General features: G+C 46.7%; 2 protein-coding genes across 2 annotated transcripts in view; one reads left to right on the top strand and one right to left on the bottom strand.

The window, feature by feature from the left end:
- Positions 1–13,966, top strand: part of arid4a (AT-rich interactive domain 4A) — a 58,351-nt gene extending 44,385 nt beyond the window's left edge. Inside the window, exons 19-25 of the mRNA XM_075448371.1 lie at positions 780–978; positions 1,104–1,166; positions 1,238–2,980; positions 3,062–3,166; positions 3,341–3,493; positions 11,695–11,841; positions 12,652–13,966. Of these exons, the coding sequence (XP_075304486.1) occupies positions 780–978; positions 1,104–1,166; positions 1,238–2,980; positions 3,062–3,166; positions 3,341–3,493; positions 11,695–11,841; positions 12,652–12,755 (2,514 nt within the window). The 3' untranslated portion in view covers positions 12,756–13,966. The remainder of the gene's footprint in view (positions 1–779; positions 979–1,103; positions 1,167–1,237; positions 2,981–3,061; positions 3,167–3,340; positions 3,494–11,694; positions 11,842–12,651) is intronic.
- A 217-nt stretch (positions 13,967–14,183) lies between these two features.
- Positions 14,184–24,446, bottom strand: psma3 (proteasome 20S subunit alpha 3). Its single transcript, XM_075448362.1, has 11 exons — positions 24,339–24,446; positions 23,277–23,359; positions 22,999–23,122; positions 21,231–21,332; positions 19,592–19,665; positions 18,295–18,367; positions 18,142–18,207; positions 16,655–16,701; positions 16,503–16,570; positions 15,419–15,483; positions 14,184–14,346 (listed from the first exon to the last, which is right to left on the bottom strand). The coding sequence occupies exons 1-11, from the start codon at positions 24,357–24,359 to the stop codon at positions 14,302–14,304; spliced, it is 768 nt and encodes a 255-aa protein (XP_075304477.1). The 5' UTR covers positions 24,360–24,446; the 3' UTR covers positions 14,184–14,301.
- Positions 24,447–26,830: the final 2,384 nt, after the last annotated feature.

The following is a 26,830-nucleotide window of genomic DNA, read 5'->3' as shown; positions in this document are numbered from 1 at the left end:
AAAGCCCCCCAAAAAAATTTATAAAAAAAAAAAAAGGAAAAACTGCTCAGCTTGAGTGAGATGGTGTAGATACAGATTCATGTTGCGTCAGTTATCCAGTTTGAAAATAATTCAAACTTTAAAAAAAAAGAACGTTTAAAGATGGGGGGGGGGAGAAACGTTTTTTTTTTCATAGATCATCAGAAACCAAAGGTTTTTCATACTCTGGGAGCAGTGCCTTTAAATCTTAGCTAGTTTTTTCTGAGATGTTCTGGAAAGGTGCTGAAAGAGCCTATCTGCCATCAGGTGAGAGGCGGGGAACGCCGGATAGGGATAGGAAAGTTTTTGCTCATCACTTTGACTTTGACTGTTTGTAGGACAAATACCTGTGCCGGAGGGAAAACCCAATAAAGTGCGCCGGCCATTGCACAAAGATGAAGAAAACCGTGTTTCTGTGTCACAGACATGTGGAAATGACTCGGATATGGAAATATATCTGTGTATATCACAATGCTCCAACCTTGGGTGTGGTGAATGACCTACATAAAGACAGTTTCTTTCTTTTGTTCTGCCCTTCCAACCTCGCTGCTGCCACCTCACAGCACAGTTCTGGAGGATTGCTTTATTTTCCTTCGACTCCAAACACTTGTGATTTCAGTCGTTCAGAGGATGATAAATACTTGTGACCTGTTGATTTGGGTTGCAGTAAGCGTGAGCAGAAAGGTGTTTTTGCTGCAGTCCTGTTATGTATCTGAGTGGAAGTTGATGATCATGTTTCCTTCTCCTGTTTGTTCTGACAGAACAGAGACAGGGATGAACCAGACAGGGATGAAGAAAAGCCTGCATCAATGGTTAAATCCAGCGCTTCCAAGCGCGGCCGTCCTCAGATCAGGACCAGCTCCACTGGACGCAGTGTCTCCAAAACCCCCAGCAGTGAGGGACAGTCCAACGGCAAAAGCAGCAGGATGGACACCATGTCCAGCTTGGCCAACGGAGACGGTAAGAGACACGGAGCACGCTCAGTCCTGAAAACTCCTCCGGGTTGATGCTCATGTGATGAAGCTAAGTGAAAACACGGCGTCTTGCACCTTAATCCTCTGTATGACATGTGACCCTCTCTGCAGACACGCCTCGCAGGAGAACCAGGAGAACCTCCGGTTTATACGACTCGGATCGACTGTCCAACGGTGAGAGCACCCCCAAAAATGTTCTGTAAGTCACCTGGTCAGTGTCTAACCTCTCCCTTCCTACTCTGCAGAGGATTCTGGAAACTCCTCAGATGACAGCGAATCAGAGGACAAGCCTGACAAAAAGCCGTTGCCATGGCGAGGGAGAACTGACTCTCAACCCTGCAAGCAAGAGGAAGAGGAAGAGCATGAGGAGGAGGAGGAGGAGGAGGAGGAGGAGGAGGAGGAGGAAGAAGAGACCAGAGAGGTTTCTGATGTCCCTGCACCTGCTAACAGCAACAGTGCAGCTCAACTTCCATCTGCCACCATAGCTCTGTGTCCCAGCATGCTTCAGGAGAAAGCTGACCAAGACCTGAGCCAATCAGAGAGAAGGGAGTCAAGGCAGGGGGAGGAGTCTGCATGTGAAGCCTCAGTGTTGTTGACTACTTTGGACAAGGAGAAAAAAATGTGTCCACTGACTTGGACGGTGTCCAATCAGGACAAGAACAAAGTGTCACATGGGCAGGAAGTGCTCCATGAGCCGCCCCCCAGCAGGACGCCGCCTCCCAGTTGGACGCCGCCTCCCAGTTGGACGCCGCCCCCCAGCAAGACGCCGCCCCCCGGCAGGACGCCGCCCCCCGGCAGGACGCCGCCGCCCGGCAGGACGTCACCCCCCAGCAGGACGCCGCCGCCCGGCAGGACGTCACCCCCCAGCAGGACGCCGCCCCCCAGCAAGACGCCACCGCCTCCACCTGAGACGCAGCCGCCTGCGGCCTCATCACCCACCACCGAGGACACCGAGGACGGTGACCGTTCAACCCCCCTGTCCTCACCCAGGGCCAAAGGTCAAAGGGGCAACCTCAGGGAAGCAGGCTCTGAAACCCCTCCCACAAACCCCCCCTGCACCCACAACCCTCCCCCCAGCCCCCCCCAGGCAGAAGGGGGGAGAACACAGTCTCCTCCTCACGGGGTCCTCAAGAGACAGGAAGAGCCCATGGTGGTCCTCCGCTGCCTCCCAACACAGCACATCTCCACCAAGTCGCCAACTGCCACCTCTGACACCGACTCTGCCACGGAGGAGGAGGGGGGGCAGGAGGAGGAGGAGGGGGGGGGGCTCTCGCCTCAGGAGGGGGGCAGCGCGGTGATGAAACGGAAGGCAGCAGAGCAGAGGGCGGCAGAAAAGAAGCTCTGCCCCGAGAGGAGGCAGGAAGAGGCCTCCTCCCCCAGAAGCTCCGCTCCTCCCCTGGTGTTAGCTGCAGCAGCGCCCCCCAAAGCCCCCCCCTCCGACCTGTGCTCAGAGCGGAGGGGTGAGGGGCCGGTGAAGACGGAGGACCCATCCCGGCCTGTTGGGGACATGTCAGAGCAGCCTGTGGCAGGTGGAGCTAAGAAGGACCCAGAGGTGTGTGCAGGCCCCCCCCCCCTGGCTCCAGAGGCTCCAGAGGCCCCGGGCCCTGCTGAGGAGCTGGAGCCACAGATTGGCCCCGAGGCGCTGGTCTGCCACGAGGTGGACCTGGACGACCCAGATGAGAAGGAGAAGCCCCCCCCCTCAGAGCACCTCCTCTTAATGATGCGGGAGCCACAGCTGGCTCTGCCCCCCCAGCCCCATGTGGTCCACTCCTCCCCCCCCTCCCACCAGAGCCCTCAGGTCAGGCCCTTCTTAATAGCTGCCACCCCTGCCCCCTGCCCTGAGGAGCTCCACCAGGCCAAGGCTGCTACAGAGGAGGAGCAGGGGGCCGCCAGGGGGGGGCAGGAGGGAGACTCCAGCCCCGGCTTTGAAGGCAGCGCCTCCTCGTCCTCCACGTCCCTGCTGTCTCTGCAGGACAACCGGGACAGAGGTAAGAACCGTGCTCCAGGAGAGCCACTCTGCAGCCTGACTGCTTGGTTTGTGTTGTAACACCTGACCTTTGACCTTTCAGGTCAGAAGAGGGTGAATGACTGTAGCTCCAGCCCCTCCGCCAAGAAACACAAGCGCAACCAGAAACGGCCCCACACTCCTGCCAAGGTGGAGAAAAATGGAGCAGGTAAGAGGGGGTGTGTGAGGGTGGAGGTGGTGTGTGAGGGTGGAGGTGGTGTGTGAGGGTGGAGGTGGTGTGTGAGGGTGGGTGGTGCCTGCGGTCTGAGCAGCGTGCAGTGACACCAGGTCCTCCATGTGTCTAACTGTGCAGAAACTGAGTGTCCCCCTGTCCCTCCCCCAGGCCACAGCAGTGACAGTGAGGACCAGGCTCGTCTCTCGCTGTCCAAATCTCAGAAAGCCCGCTGTCCCGGCTTTTCTCCTCCGGCTGCTCACAGTAAGGACAAGCAGAGCTTCCCGTCCCCTCAGCGCTCCTACAAGTGGACCCTTCAGCTCGGTAAGCCCACTCTGCTCTTCAGCAGCTGTTCTGGTCAGAAATCCAGTGAGAAGCTGCAGCGTTGTCATAGCAACCTGCTGTACTTGTTCAGAAAAATGCTCCCACCTGATGGTGAAGGAGTGACGTTACATGGAATAACCTCTACGCAGGTCGGAACCGCACGAATGTGGGACAACCAGAGGCTGCTTGGAGTGGAACTGTGTGTAAATAAGGCAGCATGGAGGATGAACAGAGTCAGCTCATCCGTTTCCCTACATATGGGTTAACTTTGGGCTTTTACCATGACAACAAACCTCTGGTGGCATTCATTGTCTCCAGCGAATTCCCATCTGGTGGAGCTGCCTGCTTCCCTGTTAGCTTTCTGGACCATGTGCTCCACCCCTGCAGCCAGTTTCCTGCTGGTGGTGCAGCTGATGAGTGGGACAGAAAGAAAGCCTCTCAGAAAAACCAGCTCACCCACATACACTCTCATAGTGCCAGGAAAATGGAAGGAATCGCTCATAGTGGCAAACCCAGCCATTGGGTCACGTTTGAAAGTGTGGGAGGGGGGGCGGTCGGTGGCGTAGTGGGTTAAGCAGCCGCCTCATGTACAGAGGCTACAGTCCTCGCTGCAGCGGGCCCCGGTTTGACTCTCGCACCGAGCGGCCCTGTGCTGCGTGTCTTTCCCCTCTCTCTGCCCCCTGCTTCCTGTCTCTCTCGAACTGTCCTAACATTAAAGGCATAAAAAGCCCCCAAAAAAAAGAAAGTGTGGGAGGGAGGAGCACTCGCATTAGAGTCGTCTCTCCCAGGAAAGGGCCCGGCTCTGGCCCGGCTCTGGCCCGGCTCTGGCCCGGCTCTGGCTGCTGCAGCAGGGTTCCTCAGCCAGGACACAGCTATCTGCCCCAGGGTTTGTGGTGCCTGTCTGCCCCGGGGTTTGTGGTGCCTGTCTGCCCTGGGGTTTTTGGTGCCTGTCTGCCCCGGGGTTTGTGATGCCTATCTGCCCTGGGGTTTGTGGTGCCTCACACATAAATGCTTGGAACACTTTGTGAAGGGTTGAACTGTAAAAGCTGTTTATGGGTCCCACTTCATGCAGACGGCAGCCTCTCTGGTGTTTCTGATGAGACAAAAACACCAGAGTCCTAACAGAGGAGGCACCAAACTGCTGCTGCCGTCTGGGTTAGCTTCTCCTTAAGCTCCACCCGTTAGTAGTCAGGATGCTTGCTGTAGCTCCACCCGGTTAGTAGTCAGGGTGCTTGCTGTAGCTCCACCCGGTTAGCTCAGGATGCTTGCTGTCGCTCCACCCGGTTAGCTCAGGATGCTTGCTGTCGCTCCACCCGGTTAGCTCAGGGTGCTTGCTGTCGCTCCACCCGGTTAGCTCAGGCTGCTTGTTGTAGCTCCACCCGGTTAGCTCAGGGTGCTTGTTGTAGCTCCACCCGGTTAGCTCAGGGTGCTTGCTGTAGCTCCACCCGGTTAGCTCAGGGTGCTTGTTGTAGCTCCACCCGGTTAGCTCAGGGTGCTTGTTGTAGCTCCACCCGGTTAGCTCAAGGTGCTTGCCATTGCTCCACCCGTTTAGCTCAGGGTGCTTGCTGTAGCTCCACCCGGTTAGCTCAGGGTGCTTGCCATGGCTCCACCCGTTTAGCTCAGGGTGCTTGCTGTAGCTCCACCCGGTTAGCTCAGGGTGCTTGCCATGGCTCCACCTGTTTAGCTCAGGGTGCTTGTTGTAGCTCCACCCTGTTAGCTCAGGGTGCTTGCTGTAGCTCCACCCAGTTAGCTCAGGGTGCTTGTTGTAGCTCCACCCAGTTAGCTCAGGGTGCTTGCTGTAGCTCCACCCGGTTAGCTCAGGGTGCTTGCTGTAGCTCCACCTGGTTAGCTCAGGGTGCTTGCCATGGCTCCACCCAGTTAGCTCAGGGTGCTTGCTGTGGCTCCACCCAGTTAGCTCAGGGTGCTTGTTGTAGCTCCACCCAGTTAGCTCAGGGTGCTTGCTGTAGCTCCACCCAGTTAGCTCAGGGTGCTTGTTGTAGCTCCACCCAGTTAGCTCAGGGTGCTTGTTGTAGCTCCACCCAGTTAGCTCAGGGTGCTTGCTGTAGCTCCACCCAGTTAGCTCAGGGTGCTTGTTGTAGCTTCACCCGGTTAGCTCAGGGTGCTTGCCATGGCTCCACCCGGTTAGCTCAGGGTGCTGCTCTGCAGTTCCAAAGCAGAAATCCTGAGTCATGGTGCTGATGGCTTTTATCATATGGAGGGGACTTGGAGTAAATTTAGACGGTCTGTTTCTGATCCGTAGCGTTGAAGTGACCCACCCAGCTGGGATACCGAACTTATCACGTCATTGGTTCAGCTAAATCTGTGGGGACTGGTGGGATTTAGGTTCTGTGTGGTTATTGGAAGCAGAAAGACACAGGTCTGCGTCTGTCTCACTGACCTGCTGCTCCATGTTTGCAGACACACGTGTCTGTCTGATGCCAGGTGCCCTGTTGTCTTAGTTCAGCCTTTGACACGGTGGACCATGCAGTCCTCCTGTCACGTCTTATGTTGGCATCCACAGCACTGCATTGAAGTGGTTTGCGTCTTACTTGTCCAGTAGAACCTTCTCCGTTATGGTTGGTGACCTGTCCTCTTCCAGTGCTCCTCTCTCCTGTGGAGTCCCTCAAGGATCTATTCTTGGCCCTATCCTCTTCTCATTGTACATGCTACCACTTGGGTCAATTATAGCCAGGCACAACCTGGCTATAACGATTTACAAATGTATCTACCATTGAAGCCAAATAGTAACAGTGCACAATGTTCTTTGTTTAATTGTGTTGCTGATATTAAGCAGTGGTTGGCCCAAAATTTTCTTCATTTAAATGATGACAGAACTGAATGCATTGTGTTTGGGGACACTGTGACGGCTGGCTTTGGCACCTCGTCTTCAAAGCTTAGTTCAACTGTCAGAAATCTGGGAGTGACCTTTGACCTTTCATCTGAGGTTGGACAAACAAATGAACAATGTTGTCAGGACTAGTTTTTTCCAGCTGCGTCTCCTGGCCAAAGTTAAAATGTTTTTAAGTCGTCATGACCTTGAGAAAGCCATTCATGCCCTAATAAGTTCAAGGTCAGACTATTGCAATGCCCTTTATGTGGGCGTCTCCCAGTCTTCTCTCAGCCGCCTTCAGCTGGTGCAGAACGCTGCTGCCCGTCTTTTAACCAACACCAACAGACGTGTGCACATCACTCCTGTTCTTAACTCCCTCCATTGGCTTCCTGTCCTTTAGAGAACTGATTTTAAGCTGTTAATGTTTGTTTTTAAAGCTCTTAACGGCCTCGCCCCATCATATTTATCTGAGCTTTTAACAGTCCTGGTAGAGCTCTGAGGTCAGCAGATCAGTTTCTGCTGGAAGTGCCCAGGTCAGAATACAAACCCTGGGGTTTTTTAGTTTAGTTTATTTAGTCAGGGACCATGTGCAAAGTACATTAATGACAAAGTAAAGAGATGACCTGCACCAGATTGTAGCTTAACAGTTCATTTCCATCTGCAGTCCATTTCCATCTGCAGTCCCTGGGCAGGTTAGAAACATAAAAACATAAAATACAATAAAATAGAAGCAGTTACTCAGGCAAAGACCACACACACACACACACACACACACACACACACACACACACACACAACCTAAAAAGATTATCATATGCAAATGCTCAGCAAAATGTCAAAACAGTCATGTGCAAATCTATTAGTGGTGACAAGACTGATTACATAAAAGCCATTGTTTCACTTCACGTGAAAAGGTATAGAAATTTGCAATGTTTTTTATGTGGGTGGGAAGGGTATTCCATTGCTTAGTTGCTCTAAAAGAAAAAGCAGATTGTGCAAATGCAGTGCGCCGACTTGGGAGGCTACAGTTTCCCCTGCTGGTAGATCTAGTTGCTCTGCTAATGCGTTCAGAGCAAGGATGGATGAAGGTTTTCAGAGGTGGTGGAGCGGTATTGTGGATAATTTTGTGCATGAGGCGTATATCAGAATATAGAGTGAGGTTGTCAAAGCTGAGCAAGTTATACTTCTCCAGTATGACACAGTGGTGAAATTGAGAGGGACGTCTGTCCAAAACTTTAAGAGCTTGTTTGTAAAGTGATGCAATTGATTTCATGGCAGTCTTGGTAGCCTGAGACCAGCTTGACATACAGTAGTGTAAATGAGACATTATCATGGCATTTACATAGGTCTTTGCAGCATCAACAGTTAGGGAATTGCGAATATGTCTTAAATTTGCTATGCTGTATTTCACAGTGTTGCCCAGTTTTTTAATGTGTTTCTTAAAAGTAAGTGTGGAGTCTAAAGTCACTCCCAAATATTTAAACTCATCAACATTTTTTAACGGTTCTCCACTTACACTTAATACTGATAAAACTGTCACCATGTTTTTTAAAAACAGATGTAAACTAAAGTCTGTACCAAATATATATGTAAGACAAGAATTGGTCAACCACTTGGTAACCTTAGTGAGAGTTTGTGTCAGTGTGTTTGCAACTTGTTCTGAGTCTTTGCCATGTGTGAACAATACTGTATCATCAGCATACATCAATATTTCCACACCATCACATACTGATGGGAGGTCATTGACGTATGCGCTGAACAGAAGTGGCCCCAAAATGGAACCTTGCGGTACCCCCATAGAGCATGCTCTGAGGGATGATGTTTTATCCTTTATCCTGACACACTGGGAACGATTTAAAAGATAAGACTCAATCCAATACAATACACTTGGAGACAACTGAAGGCTAGCTAATTTGGAGAGGAGTACTGGGTGGTTTACAGTGCCAAATGCCTTTCGCAGATCTAAAAACACTGCACCCACTACTCCTCCTTTGTCCAGATTTGCCTTGATGTGCTCAATAAAAAAAAAAATATGCAGTGTCAGTAGAGTGGTTGGCTCTAAATCCAAACTGCATGGGGTGTAAAAAATTTCTTTCATTGAAGTGTGCTATTAACTGTTCTGACACTGTTTTTTCAAGCACCTTAGAAATTGCTGGTAGTATACTTATTGGCCTATAATTTGTAACATTCTGTCTATCCCCTGCTTTGAAGATTGGAATTACTATTGCTGTTTAGAGTATTGGGGAAAACGTTTTCCTCCAATGATCTGTTTACAATGTACATAATGGGAATAGATAAGACATCCTTAAAGTTTTTCAGTAGAGAAGTGTCAAAGCCCCAGATGTCTTTTGCCTTGGACTGTGATATTGTTGATAAAATTGTGGCTATTTTCATTTCATCTACATTATTAAAATTCATTAAAGTAACATTGTTTTCAACAACCCTTGGCAGATGGAGATCTGATGAATTACTGCCCAATTCTAAAACGGAATCAATAAAATAATCATTAAAACAATTGGCGATTACTAAACTATCGTTATGTGATCTACCATTTAATTTAAGCTGTATAGGTGCACTCTTTTTACTTTCTTTACCAGAGAGTTGGTCAATTGTTCTCCACAATATTTTTGAGTTACTTTTTGCTTGTGTTATAATCTCCAGGAAATAGTTGGCTTTAGCCTTTCTAAACTGTGATGTTGCCTTGTTTCTGAGGCTTTTATATGTTAAGTGATCACTATCAAGGCCAGATTTCAGACATTTTTTCAAGGCTGCGTCCCTTTCCTTAATCAGTTGCCAGAATGTGGGGTTAAACCAGGGCAACGTTTGTTTTCTACGTTTAAGAGGGATGTTTTTTGTATGTTTAGGCATTTAATCACATCCAGTAAATCTTTGCAGGCTTGTTCACTATTTTTATCCTTCACAATATTACTACAATTAGTTTGTCTAAATTCATTTTCAAAGTGCTGCATTTCCTTCTTTGGAATAAGTGAGATCAAATTTTCCCCTTCAGATATACTATTTCTAAAACGTTTTTTGGACAACCGTCTTGCAACCAGGGTGAGATTGTGATCTGACAAGCCAGTTATTAAGTTGTATATCTTTGAGATGCGCTCTGTTTTATTTGTAAAGATTAAATCTAATACAGTTTTTGAAGATCTTGTTATTCATGTAGGACTTTGAATTAGTTGAGTTAAATTAAATTTATTAGCAATGACCTTTAAAGCGGCAGTAGGCAACTTTTTTTTAGTCATATGAGCTTGAACTGTCATGGGATTCTGGAAGTAGAATATTAAATAGGCTGTTTAGGAAAAATAACGAAATCTGTAGCTCCCTCTGAAGCCTGTAATCATGCTTGCAAAAACCGAGCGCTCCCGGCTGTTTTTAACCAATCACGTTAGGGTGGAGGAATCCTACCTGTCAATCACAGCTTGTGCACACGCTGCTGAGCTGAGTCTGCCCCAGCTTGTGTGCGCTCACACTGGTGTGAACTCACGTGCACAACCTCGTCCACAGAGGGGGAGGGGTTTGGGGGGCAATTCGGAGCTTGTTAGAGGTTGGGGGAGGGACCTGGAAGTTGTGTCAGTTCGAATTTTCCGACTTTAGACTCGGAATTTTGAAAACTTGCCGACTGCAGCTTTAACTTGTTCTTTTTCACTTTGTCTAACCAATTCAGGTTGAAATCACCCATTAATATGACTTCTTTACCATTACATGATTTCAATAGGGAAGACAGTTTATCAAAAAAGGTATCATTTTCAGATGGTGGCCGATACAGAACAATAAGATGAAAAGACATTTCTAACGAGAGATTAATGGTGACACCAATACATTCAAGATCATCATTTGGCAGATCCAGCTGTTTACACTGAATGTGTTCTTTCACATAGATCATGACGCCGCCCCCTTTGCCATGTCCACGGTCTCGTCTGAAGACGCGGTAGCCCGGTATTATTTAAACACCCGATGGAGTGGATGGATTTAGCCACGTTTCAGATAAACCTAGATAGTCAACATTTGAGTCTGTCAGCAAATGTTCAAGTTGCTCCTTTTTGGATGCTAAGCTCCTTATATTTAGATGTCCACCAAAAATCCCTTTGGGCTTTAGTTTGGTGTCCCATAAGACTTTAGCTTGGTTAACCGTTTGGAAAATGTTTATCTTCTGTTGTTTTGCAGCTGCAATGCTGCTACTGCACTGTTCATATGTCATCGTAGAAAGAAGCAGTCCGCCGTTCAGATTACCCTCTTCGAATTCAGCGTTACCTTGAGCTTTAGCGTCCAGTTTGATGAGGTTCATCACGGATTCTGCAGGCCCAGGGCCGCCAGGTGTAGAGCAGCCGCGCTGAGCATCTGAGTCGCAGCGGTGTTAGGTTGTTTGCGTCTTGGCGAAGCCTGCTGCTCTCTGGCCCAGGATTAAGTTGGATGTCGCCGCAGAGGAGAAGGATCGTACACAGCATAGTCGCGAATCTCCGATCGTCAGAAGACGGTTTACTTTCTGCTTGCCTGCGCCAACAGCGCACGGCATTTGCATGCCCGTTTTTCAGCACGGTGGAGTACAGGATGAAAAGGTTCCATGAAACGTGCGGTGAGTAGATCTCGCTGCTAAGCTCTGTGCCGGATCTCAAACTGGCCGCCTGCCAGCTTCCCCAGACGGGTAGGATGAGCACAATCGTAAGATTTAATACTAGCGAGAGAATGTTGAATAGTTCTTGTGATCTGATGCTAAACAAACGTGTCCAAATCGTCGGCAATGCATATTTAGCAATGTATTGGGATGGCGTTTCCCTAGACGGTTTTTGGGAAGGTGAGGTCTTAGCACCTGCCCAGCCATGACACACACCTGCCGCCATCATCATCCTTCTCCCAAAGCTGCCCCCAGGCTCTGGAATAAGCCCCCCGTCCAGCTGCGTCTTATTTCTGACCTGGGCCTCTTCAGATCTAGGCTGAAAACCTGCTTATTTAGGATGGCTTTAATACCCAGTAGTATGATGATACTTTTATCTTATTTTATTTGATTTGAATTTGTTGTATTTTATTGCTTTCACTGTTCTTTTATTGTTTTTATTTATTCTTTTCTTTATTTATTACCTGCTGTAAAGCACTTTACAGACAATCCTTACGGTGTACCAAAGGGCTGTAGAAATAAAGTACATTTACATTTACTGTCCTCCTATCCATCCAGAACTTAAATGTCTCACCTGGTTCAGAATCTGGCTGCATCTGAACCTGGTTCCAAAAGGAGTCTAAGACCGTCCGAGTGTGTTAGTTTTTCTCATTAACATCCTCCTGCTGCAGTTTTATTTTCTTCATGTCCACCAGAGCAGAAAGCCGTTTAACTTGAGGAGGACAGAACTAATCCGAGTCTCTTCCTCAGATGAGTTGGACGGCATGTCGAGCACAGAGAGGATCTCCTTCCTGCAGGACAAGCTGCAGGAGATCAGGAAGTACTACATGAGCCTGAAGTCGGAGGTGGCCTCCATCGACAGACGCAGGAAGAGACTAAAAAAGAAGGAGCGAGAAGGTGGGAGCAGCAGAGCATGCTGGGAAACATGTCACAATTCCAATGGTGCTACAGCAGTTACATAACTAACTACTCCTTCAGTTTTTAGATACTTTCTGATTTCAGCTCCTCTGCTGTGCTAAAGTCTTTCTATGGTTCCAGGAAGTAGCTGCAGAGAGTCACTGAAACATGTTCCAACATGAACATAAACCCAGAATCTGAGTCAGAACCAGAGTTAGTTCAGTTCTGAGCAGCTTTAAAGTGAATATCTGCAGATGTTTCCATGGTAACAGCTGCAGAGATTCACTGAAACATGTTCCAACATGAACATAAACCCAGAATCTGAGTCAGAACCAGAGTTAGTTCAGTTCTGAGCAGCTTTAAAGTGAATATCTGCAGATGTTTCCATGGTAACAGCTGCAGAGATTCACTGAAACATGTTCCAACATGAACATAAACCCAGAATCTGAGGCAGAACCAGAGTTAGTTCAGTTCTGAGCAGCTTTAAAGTGAATATCTGCAGATGTTTCCATGGTAACAGCTGCAGAGATTCACTGAAACATGTTCCAACATGAACATAAACCCAGAATCTGAGGCAGAACCAGAGTAACAGTTCCTTCCTTCCTTGGCTGTGTGTGGGATGAATGGATGTACGTTGAAAGGTGAGGTTTGAGGTCTCGCTGCTCGAGCTGTTGGGGTTTGTAGTTTCACAAATGAGTGGATGAAGCTGGAGTTTTCTGGATGAATTTTTTCTCCTCGGCTGAATGAGGCGTGAGGACGCTCGGCGCTGCAGACTGTTGAACTTATCGTGCGCTTGTTCTTCCTCCTCAGTGTCCAACACGACGGCGTCGACCTCGTCGGGCTCCTCAGACACGGGAATGAGTCCGTCCTCGGCCTCGCCCACTCAGAACACTGTGGCCGTGGAGTGCAGGTGATGACACGCCCTCAGGGCTCCCCACAGCCACGCCCCCTCTGACCACAGATTCCACCCCCTCTGTCAGCTCTGATGGTACGATGGGGAAAGTTAAGCTGGGACTGACGCTGTGGCTGCTGGGAAACCCGCCACTCCTCCACATGTGGCTGCACAAGCCCCTCCCCCACTCCTACCTGTGGACTTACTTCCTGTTTGAGGAGACTAATTTGATTTGAAATCTGTTCGCCGTCTGTTGAGCTGGTGCAGAGCTCTTCTGCCCCCCCACCCAGCAGTTTTATTTGAGAAAAGGTGTCCCCTCCTGATGTTTTTGGTCGTTATTTTATATAAATCAAAGATTTTATTTTAGTAAAAACTCCCAGAAGTCTGAGACGTCACAATGAGGACGAGAATGAAATATTTGTACTTGAACTTTTTATTTTGAACAATAACAAAAGCAAAGCTTCTGTAGGATTTTGTGAACAGAACTTTTTCTCTACCTGTTTTTTTTTTCATGTGGAACATCCGAGTGCCAAGACGGTGAATTGAGTGAAATCGGTCCAAATGTTTGCCATCAAATCTTAAATTTTGATGCCGTTTTAATGTGTTCATTTGGGTTTGTCATGTTGAAATGATTTCGCTGTGATTCTTTTTCATGGAGTCCAATAAAACTTGAGTCTGCCGTTGTTCATGATCCGTCACTGATTTAAATCGATTTTGACACATGTGAAAAAGGTAAAAGTTCTGTAAAGTCAAAGCTGAACATATCTGCTGGTTTCCATCCCAAACGCACTTCTGTTAAACAGTGACTGAAAGTGATGGTGAAAGATGGATCCGTCTCATGCAGCTCTGTGCTGACTCGGCTCCTTTTCTGCTTTCTTCTTCTGTGGTTTGTTTTCTGCATTTGGTTCAGTCAGACAGTTGTGTTCAGCTCCTCAACATGTTTGTTTTGTACATAAAAGCTAAGAAAAGAATAAAAACCAAACCTGTATTTGAGAACTACATTTTACATGCCCGCAAAGAAAGATTTCTAATATTTTCTAAGAGAAGACTGTTTGTACTGTAGTATTATGAACTCTTTGGTTGTTTGTTTTTCCTTCAGTGGTGTTTTGCTGGCGGTGGTTCGAGAGTGAAAACTGTAACTACAGAAACACACACTTCCTCCTTAGAACAGAAGCCATGCTGGAAGTGTGTGCACAACAAGCAGCTCTGTTTCTAATAAAGTTTTTAACCATGTTCTCACTGTCTTCTTTCAGTCCTGCAGCGCTGGTGGCTTCAGGTCACACCCCGTCAGTGACCGTTTGGCTTCTGATCTTCAGTAATCAGAATGTTTGGAAACTGAACTAAAAGTTTTACTAGTTTCTGAAAAAAAAAAACTGCACCACAAATCTCTGCTGTTACCGTCTCTGTCTGAATTGTCAGTTGATATTCCGAAGGAAAAAAAGATCAGAACTTTTCTTAGACTTTTATTTTCAAAGTTGAAAATCAAACCAAAAGAACAACCGACTTGACAGTCAATGAACAATACAAAAAGAATCAGGAGTCTGAGCCGCAGATGATGGAGAGAGCCTTTACATGTTGTCCTCATCAGAGTCGTCTTCCTCCTCCAGAGAATCCTGAAACACAAACAGTGTCAGCAGCACCCCCTGCAGGCACAGACTGGAACTACTCAACCACATGACTGGCAGGAACCAGGGTCCTTTCCCTTAGTTGGAATAGAATGTATCGAATTCTAATTGGCTTCAGTTGAGCTGTATCTTTGATGTGAGTCGAGATGACATCGCTGTGATTTGGCGCCTTATAAATCAAACTGAACTGAATGACCTTCAACCTCAACAACGTAACATTTTTGGGTCAGATTTCCCGTGCCTTCAGCAGGGGGTTGGTCTGCATTCTGTCTCAGTCATTGAGTTTAATCTCAATCTGTCCGCTCTGTTGTACCGCACCAACAGGAGTTCCAGTTCATAAAGCAACTCCTCAATCAGCACCAGCTCAACACTGACGGGACGGAGTGGAAAGTGAGACAACGGAAGTACTAAAACTGATCTCTGGTTGTTCCGCTTTCACATCAAACGCAGGAGCTCTCACTAAAAGACGTTACAATCTATATGTCGTGTTTGCACTGAAGACTAAAACTAGAGTCCACACTGTGGTGACATGTCAACACTTTCATGTTGCACAGGAGGACGATGTTCTGTCAGTCGTCCCCAGCAGCTGGTTGCTAAGGACTACTGACCAACAGCTGGAAATAATCTGTGCATTCTGAACCTGCTGTATGCTTTACTTTGTTTTTTTTCTCCATCTAAAATCACAAACAAAGGCACACAATCCCCCGTGGTTATTCAGCGTGTCAACACCAAACTGTGCACAGAGCCCCCTAACACACTGAAATCCCCCCCAATTCAAATGTTTCAAAGTCAGACCAACATTCAAGCAGGTTCACATTCATTTTAACCCGACTATCAATAGTTCCATTTTTTACTATTCAAGCTAACCTGAGCCGAGGCGGGCTCACCCCGGGGACTCGGTTCTGAGTGCTGCTGGTTAAGATGGAGCTAATGTTTGTTGTCCAGCAGCTGAAGGTCAGAACTCCGTGCTGACTGTGTGTGTGTGTGTGTGTGTGTGTGTGTGTGTGTGTGTGTGTGTGTGTGCAGCTCCTGCAGGTAAACGCAGGTGCATCCAGCTCACCTTTGCATACTTCTCTGCTTCCTCTCGGACTTCTTTGGGAACAAACTCGTGTCGTCCATTTGTGACTGAAGCAGAGGAAACAAGAAGCAGATGTGTCACCATGGAAACCACAGCAGCTTTTCAGGTTCAACAGTCCGATGCATTTGGATTAATGTGATCAAATGGAGCGTTTTCTTCTGGAAAGGGAACCTGTTCAACATGTGGAGGTGGCAGCAGCTCCGGGGACATTTTACATTTGAACATCAGGACATGCTCATGCTGTTTGTCCACTCCACTCACTTCTGTCCCACCAGTCTAACAGCATGCTCTTAATATGCGGCTCAGACTGAATTCTGAGCAATCACTAAGGAACAACCTGTCATTAGCTGCTTCTTCCATGAGTTACACCCCAAGATGGACTAAAGAAACAGCCAATTACACCAGGACTGTCGTTCCATGGAGGACATGATGATGCCAACAGCAGCTACATATTTTCAGGGCACACTGTGCAAACTTCTGTCTGGGCCATCTTTGGAAGCACTCACCATTGTTGACATTCTGGAGAACTGAAGATAGAAAAAAGCTTCTCTGAAATTTCCCTGACTGGAGCACAAAGACCTTCAAAGGATCCCTGACATCAGAGCAGTCCTTCAGCAAGGCTGCTGATCCAGGTCCCAGAAAGGAGCCAGAAAGGAGACCTTCTGTTCTTTGAGCAGCCCCTCCCATCCCTCACTGACCCTCCCTTTCTCATTCTGTATTGATAACTCAGTGAAAAGCAGATTCAAACAGAGAAGTATCTCTTTTGGAGTCAGCACCGTCGCCTGACAGGGTTCCAGGTTCAACTCCCGGCCGGTTCTGTCTGTGTGGAGTCTGCGTGTTCTCCCCGGGTTCTCCGGCTTCCTCCCACCACCCACCAACATGCATGTTAGGATAACTGGTGCTAAAGTGGGAGCGTGCATGGTTGTGTGGCCGTGTGATGGACTGGCACCCTGTCCAGGTGTACCCTGCCTCTCAGCCAATGACAGCTGGGATAGGCTGCAGCCCCCCGCAGCCCTGGGTCAGATGAAGCAGGTATAGAAGATGGGGAAAAAAAAGAAGCTCTTACCCTCTCCGACCCAGCTGAGCTCCAACTCAAAGGCTTTGTCCTTCACCTCGTCGTGAACAATGTAGATTCTGGAAGATGAAAGAACAGAGTTAGTTTTTCCCACCAACAGCTGATAATGGGACAGAAGGAATGCTTTAATGCTGCCTACTCACATTTTGGCTACTTCTTTAACCAGCTCTCTGCACGTCATCTCCTTCATCTGAACACACACACACACACACACACACACACACACAAGTTACATCACAAAGAAACAAGAAACCAACATGAAAACATGTCAAACACATGCATCACCTTCACTGTCGTCATGTGGGACCAACTTTCTCCTTTCACGCACACAGTAACGAGTGCAACACACACACACTGATGAAGAGTACCTGAATGCATCACAGCTGGACTAAAACTGAACATGGAGAACCAATCGTGTGCTTGCATTGGAAGAGTTCAATTCATTTCAGTTTTATTTATATAGCGCCAAATACAACAAATGTCATCTCAAGGCACTTAGATAATAAAGTCCAATTCAAGCCAATTGGAATTCAATTCATTGTAATCCAATTCGTTCAGCCAATTCAAAAACAATTTCCTAGCTAAGGAAACCAACAGATTGAGCTTGTCTTCAGTCCAATCTCCCGTCCTGAGCGTGCCTGAGTGATCTGAACTGGTGTTGGACATGAACAGAGATACATGTGTATCAAACTGTACAAATAAATCCACATTTCCCTCGTGCCTTGATTCCCGTCTGAGCTTCCGTTCCCCTCACTGTAAGAACAGGAAGTCAACAGGAAACCGTCTTTAGCGCATCAAGACCGTCCCACATGTCAAAATAAATTGCAACAAAACTCATTTGACGTGAAAGTCATGAGCTCTATGTCTTTTCACTGAGTAACCACTGGAAAACATCTGGGACACACTGGAGTCTAAAGACCACCGCCTCAGAGTGAAAGTCCATTCTTTCTTCTTCTGGGATTTCTGACTGATGTTTTACGCCGTCCCTTTCTCATTAATTACTCAGTGAACCTGCCATTTAGTTTGAGCAGCTTTTCAAAGTTAGTGGAGTTCATTCCTGAACATGCGCTCAGGTTCACTGAGACTGACGCTGGATGCTTTTACACACATGGACATTGGTTGCCATTCATTCCTCCAGATTTTGGGACTCCACCCTCTTTTGCTATGAAAGCTCCATGAAATGTTTTAACGTGGTTTATTGGGCCCGAGCAGGTAGGACGCTAACGCTAGTATCTCACAGAATGCTAACGCTAGCATCTCACAGAATGCTAACGCTAGCATCTCACAGAATGCTAACGCTAGCATCTCACAGGACTCCCACACACTGACGCCTGTCAGCAGGAATATCGGTTTTACTTTCAAACCTTTTCTCCACAACCAGATGTTTGACCCCTCAGTCAAAGCTGTATTAAAGGGATAGTTCGCCTCTTTTGACATGAAGCTGTATGAAGTCACATACCATGTGATCTTTTAAGCCAATCCTTTCCCTTTCTTTCAGTTTTGCTAACATGGCAGGAATATTTGGGTGAAACTGATGAGTCAGCGTTGTCCTCGGGCCGTGTGTGTGGTGCTCACCTACCTTGGAGCATCCAACTCTGGATTCTAAAACTTGACGCTGGCAGAGGCTCACCTGGAGTTTTTCGATCTCCGTCTTGGCAGCTTGTTTTGCTTTTCCAATGGCACACCCCCAGTAGCCCTGCACACACAGCGTGGTTAGTGCTGCTCTGCCACGCTTCATGCCATGGTTCATACCTGTGCTCACACTGTACCGACTCAGACTCACATGCGAGATGCCGGACGGATCGACCATGTAGAGCTGAGAACCATCATCCTTATCGTATGAACCCAGGATGAAACTGAGAGAAGAACATTCAACAACACAGATTTGATACGAGACAGATGCATGGATACAGAAATATTCCCTCAGCTTCCTCAGCACCAACAGCTCCTGCTGTGGGTTCCTGCTTCCTTTCAAACTAAAGCTCTTTAACCACGGGGCACCTGCAGGTGTTCCTTCATGATGGAGCTGGATACATCCCAACCTTCCCCTCACACCCATCTGTGACTGAACCCTTCATCAGCAGAGACGTCACAAGAGTTCAGTCCAGATTAGTTGGAAAACATCATCATCAGGCAACAAAAACACACTAAATAAATGGATGTGGGGAGATTATGGATTTCAGTTCAGAGGACTCCAGAGACTTGTTCCAGTCCTGACTGTTGTAAAGAGGTTGTGCAGTGTTGGGCAACCTGTGCAGCAGCATCTTTCCAAAGCCACTTCTAATGACTCCAAAGCAGTCCTCAACGGATCAGTGTGTTTAAATCAGTTCAGTTTGTTTCAAGCAGGACTGATGATATGCATCTGAGGACTGAACAGGGGGGGGGGTCAAAGTTGCTGCTGATTAGAGCCTCTGAACTGGCATCAGAGGAAGTCAAAGAGACTAAATGATGGCAGAACACAGCATTCCAACCAAAAACAGTTATTAAACAGTTATCCACACTGGTGTGGAATGACTGTGCCTCTCTTTGGTCAGTTTTAGGTGCCAAAGGGAGGAAGTAGCAGCTTAATGTGCTGACAGGGCAGGACCACAGTGTGAAAAGGGCAACTGGCTCTGCTGCCCCAACAGGTTTTACTCTGCACCAGAGACTGGTAGAAGACATGAAAGGTCCTAAGCTTCTTTCTTAGAGAGCCTCAGTGTTGCATCTCCAGTTCAGATAAACTCCCAGGGATCTGTAGTCCTGCACCACCTCCACGATGGAGGTTTGGGCTTTTTTGTGGTCCACCCTGAACAGTCTAGAGCACAGGTGTCAAAGTGATCCGGTAAAGGGCCGGTGTGGCTGCAGGTTTTTGTTCCAACCCTGCAGCAGCACAGCTGATTTGTTTCATTCAATCAACTGAACTGTCTGCACTGAAGGTCTTAACCAGTTCAGTTGATTGAATTAAAAAAATAAATAAATAAATAAATCAGCTGTGCTGCTGCAGGGTTGGAACAAAAGCCTGCAGCCACACCGGCCCTTTACCGGATCACTTTGACACCCCTGGTCTAGAGCAACTAGAGCAATGAAGGTTCGAGACTCACCTGCACCCGAAAGGCCGCACGGCGCTGTACAGCGTGTAGGCGTGGACGTACATGGCCACTCTGTCCGACAGGTGCTGCAACAACAGCAGGCAGAAGAGCAAAGAAAATCCAGTTACACGATCCCAGGGATCACATTATGTTCATCTGTTTATCTTCAACAAAAACACCATGGTTACCGTGGAAACGGGCCAGTACAAGGTCAAGGTAAACTTTATTATCCCCAGGGGGAAACTCAGGTGGTCAACAGTACACATCTCCTCAAGACATACTACAAACATACAGACAATAGACACTAGACATACCACATTAAAATAAATAGGGGATAAAATGTGTGAAGTACAATAAAATAACAATAGAAGATAAAAACAGTGCTGTGTAAATTAAATAAAAAGCATAAAAGGAGATTAGAGCAGGTGAGTTAACTAAAGTTGCTTTAGGCTTGCTGTTATATAGCCTGATCGCTGTAGGTACAAATGATTTGTGATATCTTGCTGTCCTAATTGGTCTTTGCAGGAGTCTGTCATTTAACCTGGTGCTCCTTAAAAACTTTGGGTGGAGGGGATGGGTTGCGTCAGTTAAAATTTGGTCCATCTTTCTTAAAATAAGTTCATTGTACAGATCTTCTGGAGATGTCTGGTCCACACCAATCACCCGGCTGGCCGACTTAATGATGCGCTGCAGTTTTTTATGGTCCTGCACACGCATGTTACCATAGACACAGATTAGTCCAAATGATAAAATGCTTTGTAAAAGTGATTGGTAAAATAATTGGAGAATGCTGCAGTCTAGCCTAAAATCTCTGAGCTTCCTAAGAAAGAACATCCTCTGTTGCTAAATAAAACCATGAACCTCCCTTTCAAAACCATCAATAGATAAAATGTCTGGGTGTAAGAGGCCCACCAGTGCTGTGTCGTCTGCATACTTAAAAAAGGTGTGAGCTGAGGAGGATGCCTGGCAATCATTAGTGTACAGTGTGTATAAAATTGGTGAAATAACGCAACCTTGTGGTGCTCCAGTGTTAATAGTTTTCAGTGAGGAGATGTGGGAGTTAAATCTTACTTGTTGGCTACGTTCAGTTAAAAAAATCATTAATCCACAATATCAATCTAGGATTAACACCTAGGTGCAGTAACTTTCTCATCATCAAATGTGGTTGTATTGTGTTAAAAGCACTGCTAAAAATCAATAAAAACAATTTTGACTAGACTCCTTGGTTGTTCAAGATGCTCAAACACATTGTTGGTCAGGGTAAGAAGTGCATCTTCGACCCCCCTCTTGGCACGGTAAGCAAACTGGTTGGGGTCTAATAAGTGTGATACTTCAGGGAGGAGTTGGTTTAACATAATTTTCTCAAAACATTTCATTACAGTGGATGTGAGTGCAACAGGGCGCAGGTCATTGAGTTCTCTGGGTCTGTTGTTTTTAGGCCCAGGTACTATTAGTGATTGTTTCCACAGACTGGGGACCACACCAGTGTCTATGGACCACTGGAATAGCCTTTGGAAGGGCTGTGCCAGCTCCTCTGCACACATAGACAGAGACCCGTTCCAATTCTGTGTTTCTGATTCCTACATAATCCTCACTAATCAGAGAATATATGCAGCTCGTCTTCCTGAGGGATGGGAAGCTGGTCAGGTACCTTCAGAGGAATGTCATGGCCATAGTTCGACCTGAAGTTGGAGGCCTCTTCTCTGGAAACTTCAGCAAGCGAGCGAGCATCAGCGAGTAGGCCAGCCACTGCCTGGGGGGGGTATAATCAAACATAAAATACTCACCTAGCGACCGAGTACAAATGCAAAGTTAAACATACACAGAGAACACCACACCCCCACTACACAAATACATCATAAAGCTCAACCAGTTCTCAATTATGCCCCAGATTCAAACTTCAGACTGTCCCAACAAACATGGAAAAGTTTTTTAAAAGTTTTAAAGCTCAGGAGCAGAAGCTCCTAACAGCCTCATCAGGCTTTCACTGCAGAGGTGTTCCAAAGGTGACAGGTCAGTAACACACACACAGCCACCATGGCTGTCATGGGAACAGGGCTTCTGTGTTCTATAGAAACGCAACAAAACCTCCAAACTGTCCAAACTCCTGACAGTTTGCAGCTGAAATTACAGACACACGTCGGCTCCAATTATATCCACTGCAGATGAAACAGTGCAGAGACTGTGTGTGTGTGTGTGTGTGTGTGTGTGTGTGTGTGTGTGTGTGAGTGTGTGCGCATCTTTCTGCAGGCATTTACAATTTACAGGAACAAGCATCAGGTGGAAATCAAGTCTCATTTTACCGATACTGACCCACACCTATCAAAGGACACACGAGTGTTGGACCTCTACATTTCAGCCTGAGCATAAGGAAACCACATCATAGATGGAAAATGGGACTAATCTCTTTGGAAAGAGGTGCACATGAAGTTTAAGATGATGGGGTTTTTTCCACCCTATTTGGTGGCTCGGGTTCAGCTGGTGCAGCTTTTCTGGACACGCTCCATGTTGGAAAGCACATCATCTGGAAATTAACTGAACTTCTGCCAACAGGACAAGGCGTTTCTAAATGTAATGCATGTCAAAAGGTTCCAACATTCAGTAAGACCACCATGTTGTGTCAGTTCCTGCAGCAGTAGCTGCCTCCTGGACTTAACTTGGATGCATATGCAGCTGTGACACTTTCTTCAAAGTTTTTTTAATCTTTATTTACAGACACAATCTGCTTAGTTCCTCTAAAATGCTGATCTTCTGTAAGAATGAACAGCATCCCCCGCAGAGGCCCGCACTAATGTGGCACTAAAGGGCCGTGTATACTCTCGCAGCAGTGTGTCGCAGTGAGCTTGTCGCAGACATGACGCAGTTATTTTTGATTTATGCCCAATTTTGAAGCGCGGTCTGCGCTATGTTAAATCCACGCCACAACGCAAGAGGGACAATCACGAACAAGCTAGGATTGTGGGTGTGGTGGGTGGCGTGTTTCTCTTCCGGTTACGGAGGTCATTCAACAACAATGGCGACTGGACGAATGCGCACTTTGATTGAGATGCAGCTGATCGATCTAGAAATAGAAGAAATATTGCTACTACTGGAGCTGACAGAGAGGCGAAAGAATCGTCACGGTTAGCACGGTTAGCTTCACCATTAGCCGGTTAGCAAACCGGAAATACGCATAGTGTAGAGCAGATGTAGAGTTGACCAATCAGAGGCCTCCTTTCTCTCCTCCTGCAGCGATATCTGCGGCACTGTCTGCGGTGAGTTACAATTTTGGGGAGGTGCACCAGAGTGTCTGCGTAAGGGGGGGGGGGCATGTCTGCGTTAACTGCGACACACACGCAGACGACCTGGTTTCCCACCATAAACAGGCCTTAATGTGGCACCCGCTGTGAAGGCTGGGTTAACGTGTGCTGGTGCGTTACCATGCCAACGTGTCGGTCGATGTTGAAGATGCGCTTGTTGGAACCGTCCTCGTACAGTTTGGACAGGACGAGCTTCTCCACCCCAAACACAACGCCGTCCTTACAGCGGATCCCGATGGCTGTGCTGGACACACAAACACACTTTCACAGCATGTCACCACCGAAGGCAGCTGGAGAAACTCATGAATGAAACGTCTCAGCCCCGTCACAGTTTCAGAAGAATAAGCAAAGGATGGGAAATCAACCAAAAAAGGATTCCATAAAACATAGGGACTGACCTGCTATTCTCTACTGCCTTCATGGCATACTCCACCTGAAACACACGGCCATCAGGAGAGAAGGTGGAGGCCGACAGGTCGTACTGCAGGACAGACAGACACAGCTTTACATCAGCTGCTTCACCAAGTCAGACTGTCACATTCAGCATCCAAGTAAATACATTTGGTTTCAAAATACTTTATTCTGGAGCAAACCAAACTAAGATGGAAACATGTCAGAGAGAGATGAGAGCGCATTGGGTGTAAAAGAGCCAAAGGAACAGAGGGCAGAAGGCACTGAAAGACGCTTTCATTTGGCTGAGTCCTGGAGAAAAGGATGCTCTGACTGTGCCGAGTGAACCTGAACCTCAGCGCGCTCTCTCACCTCACTAAAACTTATTCCATTTTGGGAAGGCAAAACATTTACTTGTATTGTTATGAACTACAAAAAAAAAAAAAAAAAAAAGAGGTTTAGATTAGAAAAAAAAAAAAAAAGAATCAACTTGACTTTAATTTAAGGAAGTCATTCCTCCTCTTTACAGGAAACACGCCAAGTACATTAACTCAGTTAAAGCGTTTGCTTTCTAACTGTAAAATACAGTAAAATTAGGTCAGTGACATGTTGTGACGTCTGCTCTTTATGGTGCGATATTTCGTGAGCAAGTCGGCCACCTGCGTTACTTAACAACAGTTTGGCAGAAGCCGGAGCTAACTGTTAGCACCGAGTGTGTCCAGTGTGTCAAGTGTGAGGTGAAAACTACCTGAACGAGCTGAATGAGAGGACTGAATTAAAGTGATGCACATATTAACAGCACAGCAACGAAGCTTTTCGCTTTAGCTCACATAGAAGAGATAAATATCAATTAAACTGACTTCTACTTTCACTTTAGCTTGTGCTAGCAAGGCCTCTCTGTGACTCAGCAGGCTAGCACTTAGCTACACTTAGCTACACGTTGCTCCGCAGGAAAAGCTTTTCATTAAAAACAGGAACACTTCCTTTAAAGCTGAATCAAACACCAAGCAGAAGAAGTCAGTCTGTACTCATCGAAAAGCTTGGGCTTAGACAAACACTGTGATACTCACCCCGGTCCCAATAGAGCTCATTTTCACACAGACTATGAATCCTGAGCACCTTTCAAGCTGTTCTTCCGGAATCACACGATTATTTCCGGTTATTGCCTTCACAATAAAAGCCTCAGCACTCCAAGCGAGATCCAGATAATACAAAATAAAAACAATATTTCCATCTTAAAGCAAAAATCAAGAGTAATAGGAGCGGGACGAAGAATCCATATCAAACCATTATGTCCTATCAGCCCAAAATGCCATCCTAATTCCATGTGCCCCCACCTGCTCCAGTCAGCTATCCATTACAATATGCTCTTAATAGTACAATTATACAATAAAACAAAAATAACAAACTTACAAATATGGTAACTCATTGCATGTTAAATGTTAAATTTGATCAATACACGTACTTTTGAATTGTTTGGAACTGGTGAATTGCATATTTTGACACGTTTACTGATGTGTACTTTTGCTTTTGATTTGTACGTTCATAGTGAAGCTTAAATGTAAAGTTTCCTCTATGTTCCTCATTATTTGGGTGAAAACAGTGGTAAATAAGGACACTCTATGATGTGGACTATGTTGAGGGTTCCTGGAGAAGTGGGTTTACCCCAAAACAGTTACCCCTCCCCACCAGAGGATTTTAAGAGTAGTCTGAAGTCTCACAGTCCCACTACTTCAGGGGTAATTTTCCTGCTAAACACAATCATTTTGAGCTGCACGGTGGTGTGGTGGTTAGCACCATCGCCTCACAGCAAGAGGGTTCCAGGGTCGAATCCCAGCTGCTTCTTTCTGTGTGGAGTTAGCGTGTTCTGCCCGTGTATGCGTGGGTACTCCGGCTTCCTCCGATCGCCCAGAAGTATCCATGTGTGTCTCTGTGTGGCCTGTATGGGTGCACCCTGCCTCTCACCCAGTGATGGCTGAGATTGACCCTGAATTGGATTAAGCAGGTATAGAAAATGGATGGACATGATCATTTTCCCTGTTAATAGAAAAAGACAAATAAAAGTACTTATGTGTAATAGTTCTTTATGGCACAACTTCAGAACTTGAAGCCTTTTATTTTCTCTGTAAAGTTTCCTGATAAACAGCCACCCATACTGTAATGATATAGTAACTACTACTAAAAGTTAGATGGACTACGAGCTGAACTAATGCTGAAGTCAAAGCAGTGAAATCTTTGTGTGAAATGAACGGCAGCTGACTTGGGAATGGAGGCTGGCTTCAATGGCAACACAGTTTCTGACACATGGAGCTACTAGTAATGTCTGGCAGTCTTATTTGGCCATGCTCCGCCTTTTTTTTTAAAGTGGTTACATTCCAATCGGGAGGTCAGAGGTTTGATCCCCAGCAGCAGTGACCCAGAGTCCTCACATCTCCCCAGAAACGCTCATCCCACACCGTGTGTTTGGAGAGAGAAAAAAACACACTGCACACATACAGTGAGCACTTCCAACATAAGAAGGGGGTGTTTGTGCGAATGAGACACACCGGAGAGCGCTTTGTGGAACCCAGATCGTGTCAGAAGGTGCTGCAGGACTGAGGCCTGCTTGTTCGTGTGTGCAGATGCTTGTTTGTTAGGACAGAGCTCCTCAGATACAAAATGATTCCGTGTTGGCTTATCTGTGTAAAAAGCACCCAAGTTGGGTCCTTCATTTCAATCAGATGCATCTTTAAAGAAAATACCATTTTTCAGATGGTTAACTGCAGTCTGACCAACATCACCAGCTCTGGTGGAGTGTTTCTCTCCTTTCATTAGTACGGTTCACTAAAGAGGAAGAGTTGGGTGCTGCATTGATGGAGGCACTGAAGTACCTAAGTACCTCAGGCCGAAGTTAACTGGTATTTCCCCTAAAAATGATCCTGACAAGGAGGGATTCAGGTGCTATAGTGAGGAATTCAAGGCTTCTGCGTCGTATTCCATGAGGATTCAGACGTGGGAGACTTGTGAGAGGGTCCTCAGTCTAACACCGGAGGACGGTGAGTGGGAGGGGCTTTGTACAAACATAAAAAGCAGTGTCAAGGGATCCAAGAGCACGTTTAAAATGATGCACCATTTTTACTGGACACTTCAAACTGCTGGTGATGCAAACCTGAGGAGGGTAATCTTACACATGCTGTGTACTCTGTGACTAACTGCAGGAACTCTGGAAAAGGACACAGTCACTTCAGCGAGAATTCAGAGACCGAAATACATTGTTCTCCCAGATTATTTGTTCTCGTGGATGAAAAAGTCTCGACTCAAGAAAATAAATGTAGAAAAAGTTGGATCCAAACAAGTATGATGATAGACAAAATGACCCTCTCTCGGGGGTCGGAACGCTGAGGAAGCACTGTAATTTGACCGCTGATTTGAAAAGATGTCACAGAAAGTTTGGAAGATCACATTTATATGACCAAAAAATGGCACAAATATTCATCCTTTTAGGACTGGAGCTGACATACTGTGCGATCAATTTAAGGGACAATGCATTTGCATTTTCTCTAATTCATTTTTACTTTGTGTA

Source organism: Odontesthes bonariensis, chromosome 17, assembly GCF_027942865.1.
Source record: "Odontesthes bonariensis isolate fOdoBon6 chromosome 17, fOdoBon6.hap1, whole genome shotgun sequence".
Classification (NCBI taxonomy): Eukaryota; Metazoa; Chordata; class Actinopteri; order Atheriniformes; family Atherinopsidae; genus Odontesthes; species Odontesthes bonariensis.
The sequence above is the reverse complement of the archived record's forward strand: the minus strand, read 5'-3'. Positions and strand labels throughout refer to the sequence as shown.